This window comes from Triticum aestivum, chromosome 2D, assembly GCF_018294505.1.
Source record: "Triticum aestivum cultivar Chinese Spring chromosome 2D, IWGSC CS RefSeq v2.1, whole genome shotgun sequence".
NCBI classification, from domain to species: Eukaryota; Viridiplantae; Streptophyta; class Magnoliopsida; order Poales; family Poaceae; genus Triticum; species Triticum aestivum.
In genome coordinates this window covers 107,232,096-107,244,166 of record NC_057799.1, presented here as the reverse complement: position 1 = coordinate 107,244,166, position 12,071 = coordinate 107,232,096, and the positions used below count along the sequence as shown (strand labels likewise).

Here is a 12,071-nt window from a genome sequence, read left to right as displayed (position 1 = left end):
AAAATATAAACATAGGAGGTGACTCATGACAGACACAATTTAGCATTTTACACATCCAAAATGCCACCGGATCTTGAAGGAACGGCTTAGTGGCTTCTTTAGGCACTTTGTAGTACTGCAGCCGACGGGTATTGCCAGTTGTTAGTTCTTTATCCTTGTTGAATCTGAGAGAGAATGTGGTCAGACGATAGAAGCGACGACCGGGTAGCTGCACACCATGAGCAACGTCCTCCTCATCCATTCAGTCCTGATCAAGGCTGACACACTGTACGAGGCAGAATTCGCTCTTGCCTCCCATGTAGACAAGGGTAGCACCAACATGCATATCAATTGGGCGCTCACTTAACAGATTCTCCTTGCAGAGCTTCACTACAGGGCAAGGGTGTTGGGAACGTAGCAGAAATTCAAAATTTTCTACGCATCACCAAGATCAATCTATGGAGTACTCTAGCAACGAGGGGAAGGGGAGTGGATCTACATACCCTTGTAGATCGCGATGCGGAAGCGTTGCAAGAACGCGGATGAAGGAGTCGTACTCGTAGCGATTCAGATCGCGGTTGATTCCGATCTAAGCACCGAAGAACGGTGCCTCCGCGTTCAACACACGTGCAGCCCGGTGACGTCTCCCACGCCTTGATCCAGCAAGGAGAGAGGGAGAGGTTGGGGAAGACTCCTTCCAGCAGCAGCACGACGGCGTGGTGGTGATGGAGGAGCGTGGCAATCCCGCAGGGCTTCGCCAAGCACCGCGGGAGAGGAGGAGGAGGAGGTAGGGCTGCACCAGGGAGAGGAGAACTCATGTGTTTGCAGCCCCCAATACCTCAACTATATATAGGGGAGAGGGAGGGGGCTGCGCCCCCTCTAGGGTTTCCACCCCAAGGGGTGCGGCAGCCCCAAAACCCATCTAGGGTGGCGGCCAAGTGGGGGGGAGATGGAGGCGCACCAGGCATGGGCCTTTAGAGCCCATCTGCCCTAGGGTTTGCCCCCTCTTCTCTCCAGGCGCATGGGCCTTGGTGGGGAGGCGCCCCAGCCCACCTAGGGGCTGGTCCCTTCTCACACTTGGCCCATGTATGCCTCCGGGGCCCCGTGGCCCCTCCCGGTGGACCCCCGGACTCCTCCGGTGGTCCCGGTACACTACCGGTGATGCCCGGAACACTTCCGGTGGCCAAAACCATACTTCCTATATATAAATCTTTACCTCCGGACCATTCCGGAACTCCTCGTGACGTCCGGGATCTCATCCGGGACTCCGAACAACATTCGGTAACCACGTACATACTTTCCCTATAACCCTAGCGTCATCGAACCTTAAGTGTGTAGACCCTACGGGTTCGGGAACCATGCAGACATGACCGAGACGTTCTCCGGTCAATAACCAACAGCGGGATCTGGATACCCATGTTGGCTCCCACATGTTCCACGATGATCTCATCGGATGAACCACGATGTCGGGGATTCAATCAATCCCGTATGCAATTCCCTTTGTCTATCGATATATTACTTGCCCGAGATTCGATCGTCGGTATCCCGATACCTTGTTCAATCTCGTTACCGGCAAGTCTCTTTACTCGTTTCGTAACTCACATCATCCTGTGATCAACTCCTTGGTCACACTGTGCACATTATGATGATGTCCTACCGAGTGGGCCCAGAGATACCTCTCCGTTTACACGGAGTGACAAATCCCAGTCTCGATTCGTGCCAACCCAACAAACACTTTCGGAGATACCTGTAGTGCACCTTTATAGCCACCCAGTTACGTTGTGACGTTTGGTACACCCAAAGCATTCCTACGGTATTCGGGAGTTGCACAATCTCATGGTCTAAGGAAATGATACTTGACATTAGAAAAGCTCTGAGCAAACGAACTACACGATCTTGTGCTAGGCTTAGGATTGGGTCTTGTCCATCACATCATTCTCCTAATGATGTGATCCCATTATCAACGACATCCAATGTCCATGGTCAGGAAACCGTAACCATCTATTGATCAACGAGCTAGTCTCCTAGAGGCTTACTAGGGACATGGTGTTGTCTATATATCCACACATGTATCTGAGTTTCCTATCAATACAATTCTAGCATGGATAATAAACAATTATCATGAACAAGGAAATATAATAATAACCTATTTATTATTGCCTCTAGGGCATATTTCCAACAGTCTCCCACTTGCACTAGAGTCAATAATCTAGTTCACATCACCATGTGATTAACACTGACTGACAGGTCACATCACCATGTGACCAACATCCAAGAGTTTACTAGAGTCAACAATCTAGTTCACATCACTATGTGATTAACACTCAATGAGTTCTGGTTTGATCATGTTATGCTTGTGAGAGAGGTTATTAGTCAACGGGTCTGAACCTTTCAGATCCGTGTGTGCTTTACGAATATCTATGTCATCTTGTGGATGCTACCACGCGCTACTTGGAGCCATTTCAAGTAATTGTTCTACTATACGAATCCGGTTTACTACTCAGAGTCATCCGGATTAGTGTCAAAGTTCACATCGACGTAACCCTTTACGACGAACTCCTTTCACCTCCATAATCGAGAAAATCCTTAGTCCACTGGATACTAAGGATAAGTTCGACCGCTGTCATGTGATCCATTCCCGGATCACCATTGTACCCCTTGACCAACTCATGGCAAGGCACACTTCATGTGCGGTACACAGCATAGCATACTGTAGAGCCTACGTCTAAAGCATAGGGGACGACCTTCGTCCTTTCTCTCTCTTCTGCTGTGGTCAGGTCTTGAGTCTTACTCGATACTCACACCTTGTAACACAGCCAAGAACTCCTTCTTTGCTGATCTATTTTGAACTCTTTCAAAATCATGTCAAGGTGTGCGTTCTTTGAAAGTATCATCGGGCGTTTTTGATCTATCTCTATAGATCCTGATGCCCAATATGTAAGCAGCTTTTATCCAGGTCTTCCTTTGAAAAAACTCCTTTCAAACAACCCTTTATGCTTTCCAGAAATTTTTACATCATTTCGGATCAACAATATGTCATTCACATATACTTATCAGAAATGTTGTAGCGCTCCCACTCACTTTATTGTAAATACAAGTTTCTAACAAACTTTGTATAAACCCAAAAACTTTGATCACTCCATCAAAGCGTATATTCTGACTCCGAGATGCTTGCTCTAGTCCATGGAAGGATCGCTGGAGCTAGCATACCTTTTAGCATCCTTAGGATCGACAAAACCTTTCTGATTGTATCACATACAACCTTTCCTTACGAAAACTGGTAAGGAAACTTGTTTTGACATCCATCTGCCAGATTTCATAAATGCAGCTAATGCTAACATGATTCCAACGGACTTTAAGCATCGCTACGGATGGGAAAATCTCATCGTAGTCAACTCCTTGAACTTGTGGAAATACTCTTTGCCACAAGTCGAGCTTCATAGACGGTAACATTACCGTCCACGTCCGTCTTCTTCTCAAAGATCCATTTGTCTCGGATTTCATGGCTTCTAACCATTTGTCGGAATATGGGCCCACCATCGCTTCTCCATAGCTCGTAGGTTCAGTATTGTCCAACAACATGATATCTCAGACAGGATCACGTACCACTCTGAAGTAGTACGCATCCTCGTCGTCCTACGAGGTTTGGTAGTGACTTGATCCGAAGTTTCATGATCACCATCATAAGCTTCCACTTCAATTGGTGCAGGTGCCACAGGAACAACTTCCTGTGCCTTGCTACACACTAGTTGAAGTTATGGTTCAATAACCACATCAAGTCTCCACCATCCTCCCACTCAATTCTTTCGAGAGAAACTTTTCCTCGAGAAAGGACTCGTTTCTAGAAGTAATTACTTTTGCTTCCAGATCTGAAATAGGAGGTATACCCAACCGTTTTGGGTTTTTCTATGAAGATGCATATATCCGCTTTGGGTTCGAGCTTATCAGCCTGAAACATTTTCACATAAGCATCGCAGCCCCAAACTTTTAAGAAACGACAACTTAGGTTTCTCTAAACGGTGTCGTCTCAACGGAATTGCGTGGTGCCCCTTTTAAAGTGAATGCGGTTGTCTCTAATGCCTTACCCATAAACGATAGTGGTAATTCGATAAGAGACATCATGGTATGCACCATATCCAATAGGGTGCAGTTATGATGTTTGGACACACCATCACACTATGGTGTTCCAGGCGGTATTAATTGTGAAACACTTTCCACAATGTCTTAATTGTGTGCCAAACTCGTAACTCAGATACTCATCTCTATGATCATATCACAGACATTTTATCCTCTTGTCACGACGATCTTCAACTTCACTCTGAAATTACTTGAAGCTTTCAATAATTCAGACTTGTGTTTCATCAAGTAAATACACTCAGCATCTACTCAAATCATCTATGAAGTAAGAACATAACGATATCCACTGCATGCCTCAGCACTCATTGGACTGCATACATCAAAATGGATTACTTCCAATAAGTTGCTCTCTTGTTCCATCTTACTGAAAACGAGGACTTTCAGTCATCTTGCCCATGTGGTATGATTTGCATGTCTCAAGTGATTCAAAATCAAGTGAGTCCAAACGATCCATCTGCATGGAGTTTCTTCATGCATATATACCAATAGACATGGTTCGCATGTCTCAATCTTTTCAAAAACGAGTGAGTCCAAAGATCCATCTACATGGAGCTTCTTCATGCATTCTATACCAATATGACTCAAAAGGCAGTGCCACAAGTATGTGGAACTATCATTACTATTTTATATCTTTTGGCACGAACATGTGTATCACTACGATCGAGATTCATTTTAGGTGCAAGACCATTGAAGGTATTATTCAAATAAACAGAGTAACCATTATTCTCCTTAAATGAATAACCGTATTGCGATAAACATAATCCAATCATGCTCAACGCAAACACCAAATCTCGATGGTAGAGGGAGCATGTGATGCTTGATCACATCAACTTTGGAAACACTTCCAACACATATCGTCATCTCACCTTCAGCTAGTCTCCGTTTATTCCGCAGCTTTTATTTCGAGTTACTAACACTTAGCAACCGAACCGGTATCTAATGCCCTGGTGCTGCTAGGAGTACTAGTAAAGTACACATTCATATAATGTATATCCAATATACTTCTGTCGACCTTGCCTGCCTTCTCATCTACCAAGTATCTAGGGTAGTACTGCTTCAGTGACCGTTCCTCTCATTACAGAAGCACTTAGTCTCGGGTTTGGGTTCAACCTTGGGATTCTTCACTAGAACAGCAAACGATTTGCTGTTTCATGAAGTATCCCTTTTGCCCTTGCCCTTCTAGAAACTAGTGGTTTTACTAACCATCAACAATTGATGCTCCTTCTTGATTTCTACTTTCACGGTGTCAAACATCGCGAGTTGCTCAAGGATCATCATCTATCCTTGATATTTATAGTTCATCACGAAGCTCTACTAGCTTGGTGGCAGTGACTATGCAGAACTATCACTATCTCATCTGGGGGATTAACTCCCACTCGATTCAAGCGATTGTGGTACTCAGACAATCTGAGCACATGCTCAACGATTGAGCTTTTCTCCCTTAGTTTGTAGGCTTAAGAAACTTGTCAGAGGTCTCATACCTCTTGACGTGGGCACTAGTCTGAAATCCCAATTTCAGTCTTTGGAACATCTCACATGTTCTGCGACGTTTCAAAAACGTCTCTGGTGCCACAATTCTAAACCGTTAGCATTACGCACTGAACTACCACGTAGTCATCAAAACGTGTATGTCAGATGTTTCGTAACATCTACAGACGACGCTGAGGTTCAGCACACCGAGCGGTGCATTAAGGACATAAGCCTTCTGTGCAGCAATGAGGACAATCCTCAGTTTACGGACCCAGTCCGCATAATTGCTACTATTAACTTTCAACTAAATTTTCTCTAGGAACATATTTTAAACAGTAGAACTAAAGCGCAAGCTATGACATAATTTGCAAAGACCTTTTGACTATGTTCATGATAATGAAGTTCATCTGATTAATGAACTCCCACTCAGATAGACATCCCTCTAGTCATCTAAGTGATACATGACCCGAGTCAAACTAGGCCGTGTCCGATCATCACGTGAGACGGACTAGTCATCATCGGTGAACATCTCCATGTTGATCGTATCTTCTATACGACTCATGCTCGACCTTTCGGTCTCTTGTGTTCCGAGGCCATGTCTGTACATGCTAGGCTCGTCAAGTCAACCTAAGTGTTTTGCATGTGTTCCGAGGCCATGTCTATACATGCTAGGCTCGTCAACACCCGTTGTATTCGAACGTTAGAATCTATCACACCCGATCATCACGTGGTGCTTCGAAACAACGAACCTTCGCAACGGTGCACAGTTAGGGGGAACACTTCTCTTGAAATTTTAGTGAGGGATCATCTTACTTACTACCGTCGTTCTAAGCAAATAAGATGCATAACATGATAAACATCACATGCAATCAAATAGTGACATGATATGGCCAATATCATTTTGCTCCTTTGATCTCCATCTTCGGGGCACCATGATCATCTTTGTCACCGGCATGACACCATGATCTCCATCATCATGATCTCCATCATTGTGTCTTCATGAAGTTGTCACGCCAACGATTACTTCTACTTCTATGGCTAACGCGCTTAGCAATAAAGTAAAGTAATTTACATGGCGTTATTCAATGACACGCAGGTCATACAAAAAATAAAGACAACTCCTATGGCTCCTGCCGGTTGTCATACTCATCGACATGCAAGTCGTGATTCCTATTACAAGAATATGATCAATCTCATACATCACATATATCATTCATCACATCTTCTGGCCATATCACATCACATAGCACATGCTGCAAAAACAAGTTAGACGTCCTCTAATTGTTGTTGCAAGTTTTTACGTGGCCTGTATAGGTTTCTAGCAAGAACGTTTCTTACCTACGTAAAACCACAACGTGATATGCCAATTTCTATTTACCCTTCATAAGGACCCTTTTCATCGAAACCGTTCCGACTAAAGTGGGAGAGACAGACACCCGCTAGCCACCTTATGCAACTAGTGCATGTCAGTCGGTGGAACCTGTCTCACGTAAGCGTACGTGTAAGGTCGGTCCGGGCCGCTTCATCCCACAATGCCGCCGAAACAAGATAAGACTAGTAGCGGCAAGAAGAATTGGCAACATCGACGCCCACAACTACTTTGTGTTCTACTCGTGCATAGAAACTACGCATAGACCTAGCTCATGATGCCACTGTTGGGGAACGTAGCAGAAATTCAAAATTTTCTACGCATCACCAAGATCAATCTATGGAGTACTCTAGCAACGAGGGGAAGGGGAGTGGATCTACATACCCTTGTAGATCGCGATGCGGAAGCGTTGCAAGAACGCGGATGAAGGAGTCGTACTCGTAGCGATTCAGATCGCGGTTGATTCCGATCTAAGCACCGAAGAACGGTGCCTCCGCGTTCAACACACGTGCAGCCCGGTGACGTCTCCCACGCCTTGATCCAGCAAGGAGAGAGGGAGAGGTTGGGGAAGACTCCTTCCAGCAGCAGCACGACGGCGTGGTGGTGGTGGAGGAGCGTGGCAATCCCGCAGGGCTTCGCCAAGCACCGCGGGAGAGGAGGAGGAGGAGGTAGGGCTGCACCAGGGAGAGGAGAACTCATGTGTTTGCAGCCCCCAATACCTCAACTATATATAGGGGAGAGGGAGGGGGCTGCGCCCCCTCTAGGGTTTCCACCCCAAGGGGTGCGGCAGCCCCAAAACCCATCTAGGGTGGCGGCCAAGTGGGGGGGAGAGGGAGGCGCACCAGGCATGGGCCTTTAGGGCCCATCTGCCCTAGGGTTTGCCCCCTCTTCTCTCCAGGCGCATGGGCCTTGGTGGGGAGGCGCCCCAGCCCACCTAGGGGCTGGTCCCTTCTCACACTTGGCCCATGTATGCCTCCGGGGCCCCTCCCGGTGGACCCCCGGACTCCTCCGGTGGTCCCGGTACACTACCGGTGATGCCCGGAACACTTCCGGTGGCCAAAACCATACTTCCTATATATAAATCTTTACCTCCGGACCATTCCGGAACTCCTCGTGACGTCCGGGATCTCATCCGGGACTCCGAACAACATTCGGTAACCACGTACATACTTTCCCTATAACCCTAGCGTCATCGAACCTTAAGTGTGTAGACCCTACGGGTTCGGGAACCATGCAGACATGACCGAGACGTTCTCCGGTCAATAACCAACAGTGGGATCTGGATACCCATGTTGGCTCCCACATGTTCCACGATGATCTCATCGGATGAACCACGATGTCGGGGATTCAATCAATCCCGTATGCAATTCCCTTTGTCTATCGATATATTACTTGCCCGAGATTCGATCGTCGGTATCCCGATACCTTGTTCAATCTCGTTACCGGCAAGTCTCTTTACTCGTTCCGTAACTCACATCATCCCGTGATCAACTCCTTGGTCACACTGTGCACATTATGATGATGTCCTACCGAGTGGGCCCGGAGATACCTCTCCGTTTACACGGAGTGACAAATCCCAGTCTCGATTCGTGCCAACCCAACAGATACTTTCGGAGATACCTGTAGTGCACCTTTATAGCCACCCAGTTACGTTGTGATGTTTGGTACACCCAAAGCATTCCTACGGTATCCGGGAGTTGCACAATCTCATGGTCTAAGGAAATGATACTTGACATTAGAAAAGCTCTGAGCAAACGAACTACATGATCTTGTGCTAGGCTTAGGATTGGGTCTTGTCCATCACATCATTCTCCTAATGATGTGATCCCGTTATCAACGACATCCAATGTCCATGGTCAGGAAACCGTAACCATCTATTGATCAACGAGCTAGTCTCCTAGAGGCTTACTAGGGACATGGTGTTGTCTATATATCCACACATGTATCTGAGTTTCCTATCAATACAATTCTAGCATGGATAATAAACGATTATCATGAACAAGGAAATATAATAATAACCTATTTATTATTGCCTCTAGGGCATATTTCCAACAAAGGGCACAGACCATCATCAGTGTCATAGATGGGCACTTCGCAGCTGTAAAGTTGTCCAAGGGTGTTCGGTTCTTTGGAGAGCCCGACAAAGCAGTTGAGCCCCAGGTCAAAGTGACCGCAGCCAGCAAAGGGCAGCTTCCAATAGCCAAGGAGTTTCCATGAACGTTTCTCGGTGTCAAAGGTGTAGGTGGCCTCAGTGGCGCCAGTCTTGGTGCTGAAGAGGAAGGTCCGTTCTTGAGGATGCAAAGAGTAGGAGGTGACGTTATCAACATAGAATGGCGGTTTCTCAGAGAGCTGTTTCCATGACCAAGCCATGCTGCAAGACTGATCCTGCAACCGAGGGGAGAGCTCCTCCGAGCAGAGCATCTCGAAGGAGCAGAAGCTCAGACTGAATAACTCGTTGCCGACAGGTAGGTAGTAGATGGGAGGAATAGGACATCCCTGCCCAGGGGCAAAGGTGACGCACCGCGAGCGAACGTCCAACATTGGGAAGTAGCTCTCAGAGTCAGCTTCGGGATCTCTGGAAAACACCGCCAAAATCTTAGAGCCAAAGGCTGACGTGAAGTACGACACGAGAGGCGCCATTATGCGGCAGAAAGGCTCGGAAAAATGCACCGGGGCTGGATGGCCTGAGCCAGCAGTATGCTGCAACAAGTTTACCATGCGGATGCTGTATCCATGGCACCAGTCATCAAAGACAAGGTAAAGTCGCTCATGGCCACGCTTTGGCATCCTTGTTCCCCTTTGCTCGTCGCCTTCTTGTAACCGGGCGGACATGGTCTGACTTTTTCCTGGATTAATCGTAGATCTGATTCCTTAGATTCGGCGTTGCCGTTGGCCCTTGATCCCTGTAATATGAATTCGAACCCGAATCGACTGTCAGATGCAAATCAATCAAGCACAACCAACATCATACAGCAATCAACCCGACAAATCCAAGTATCCAGATCTGAATCGAGGGCGACAAAGGGCAGCATATATATAGGAAAAAAGAAATCGCAGGTACGCACCTACAAGTCGATGATGGTGCAGCGTCAAAACTTGGCGACTCACCATCGGAGCGGTTTCGACAATTGATTGTGTTGGGAGACAATGGTAGGAGGCGGGCGGCGGCGGTGGGAGACAGAGTAGCGAAGGGATCGTTGGCTTATAAATGGACGAAACCCTAGCAAGTTCCCGGTCACCGGTGGTCCTCGTGGGCTGTCCACTAAGATTTTTTTTCTCGGCCCCAGCCCATTAACAAACGAAACGAAACCAGTCCAGCCGAGGAAGCGCAGAACGAGAACGGGGGAGCCCCTAGTCGGCGCCTTCAGCGCCGATTAGGAAACTTTTTAAGAATTATAGCCACGCTATTTACAGAATATATAAATTAGAAAAACGTGATTTCTGAAAACAAATGTGCAGAAAATTTGAAAGTTCGTGGATTTCAAAACAAACCACTAATTCAAAGAATTTCCATGAATTTGGAAAAGGTTCATCAATTTTGAAAAATAGTTCATTGATTTTGAAAAAAGTTCATCGTTTTTGAAAAATATATATTCGATATTGAAAAAAGTTCATCGGTTTTGAAAAAAGTTCATCAATTTTATAGAAATTTTTTTTTTTAAAAGTTCATTGATTTAGAAAAAATTTCATCAATTTCGGAAAAATGTTCATCGAATTGAAAAAAAGTTCATCAATTTTCAAAAAAAGTTCATCGTATTTGAAAAAAGTTCATTGATTTTCTAAGAAAGTTCATGGGTTTTCAAAAAAGTCCATAGATTTTGGAAAAAGTTCATCCATATAAAAAAGTTCATCGAAAAATGAAAAGAAGTTCAAAAAAAACTTCATAATTTTATTTAGAAAATCATCAATTTGAAAAATCAAGTTCACAAAAAATGTTCATCAATTTGAAAAATAAGTTCAGAACATTTAATTGTTTTCATCGATTTGAAAAATAAGGAAGAATAAAAAAATGAAAAAAGGAACAGAAATGTAGAAAGTAATAAAAGAATGCGGAAGCTGATAAATATTAGATTGGTTTGTGTGGTCGGGTGGTTAGTGTGTAGTGCAGTAGTACAGGAGGTCACGAGATCGATTCATCTTGCACGCAATCTTTTTTGAAAAATCCTACTTGCCGCTCGTTGCGGCAAGCTGTCGATGCTTCGCACAGGGGAGGTGCGAGCGAGCGAACAGAGTGGGAAGGCCCGTTTTAGCGCAGACACCGGTTTTGGGAACCTTCTATGATGTTTCCAGCCGCTTTTTTTACAGTTTGAGAACCTTCTAGAAGGTTCTTGAACCGGCTTTTTCTGTTTCTGTTTCAGTTTCTTTTTCGTTTTTCTTTTTTCTGTTTCTTTATTTCTGTTTCTTCGCTTTTTTTTTCTGTTTCTTTTTTTTCTTTTCCTTTGTTTCTTTTCAAGTTTATTTTCAAAAAAATTCCGAATTTCAAAAAATGTTCATGTTTTTCAGATTTTGTTCACAAATTCAAGAAATGTTTTCATTTTACAAAACTTGTTCATAAATTCAAAGAATGTTTCTGGTTTCAAAATTTTTGTTCCAGATTTTCAGAAAATGTTCCTGTTTTTTCAAAAATTGTTCGAATTATTTTTGTTCATTTTTTGAGAAATTCGAAAATAATGACATGGATTTCAAAAAATGCCTGTTTTTTAAAAAAAATCACAAATTTCAAAAAATGTTCTTATTTTTCAAATTTTTGTTCACGTATTAAAAATTGTTCACATTTCAAATTTGTTTGGGATTTTCAAAATTGTTGTCCATTTTACAATTTGTTCTAAAAATTCAGAATTTGTTTGTTATTTTAAAAATAGTTCCCATTTAAAAATTTTGTTCGAAAACTCTAAAAATGTTCATGTTTACAAAAAAATATTCATGTTTACAGATTTTGTTTGTTCACAATTCAAAATTTGTTCTCCTTTCAAAAATATTCATGTTTTTGAAAAAATCACTATTAAAATACTTGTTCAGATTTCGAAAATCTTTTTTGTGTTTATTGAAAATTAATCATAATTAGAAAAAGGTTCCTGTTTTTCAATATTCATCCACAACTTCATAATTGTTCCTG

The 12,071-nt window shown here is 44.1% G+C and overlaps 1 protein-coding gene across 1 annotated transcript; it reads right to left on the bottom strand.

Moving 5' to 3' along the window:
• Positions 1–241: 241 nt before the first annotated feature.
• LOC123055697 (uncharacterized) lies at positions 242–10,205 on the bottom strand. The gene is made up of 3 exons (XM_044479601.1): positions 10,021–10,205; positions 9,022–9,858; positions 242–369 (listed from the first exon to the last, which is right to left on the bottom strand). Exons 2-3 carry the CDS (start codon positions 9,785–9,787, stop codon positions 242–244), a joined length of 894 nt encoding a protein of 297 aa, XP_044335536.1. The 5' UTR covers positions 9,788–9,858; positions 10,021–10,205.
• Positions 10,206–12,071: the final 1,866 nt, after the last annotated feature.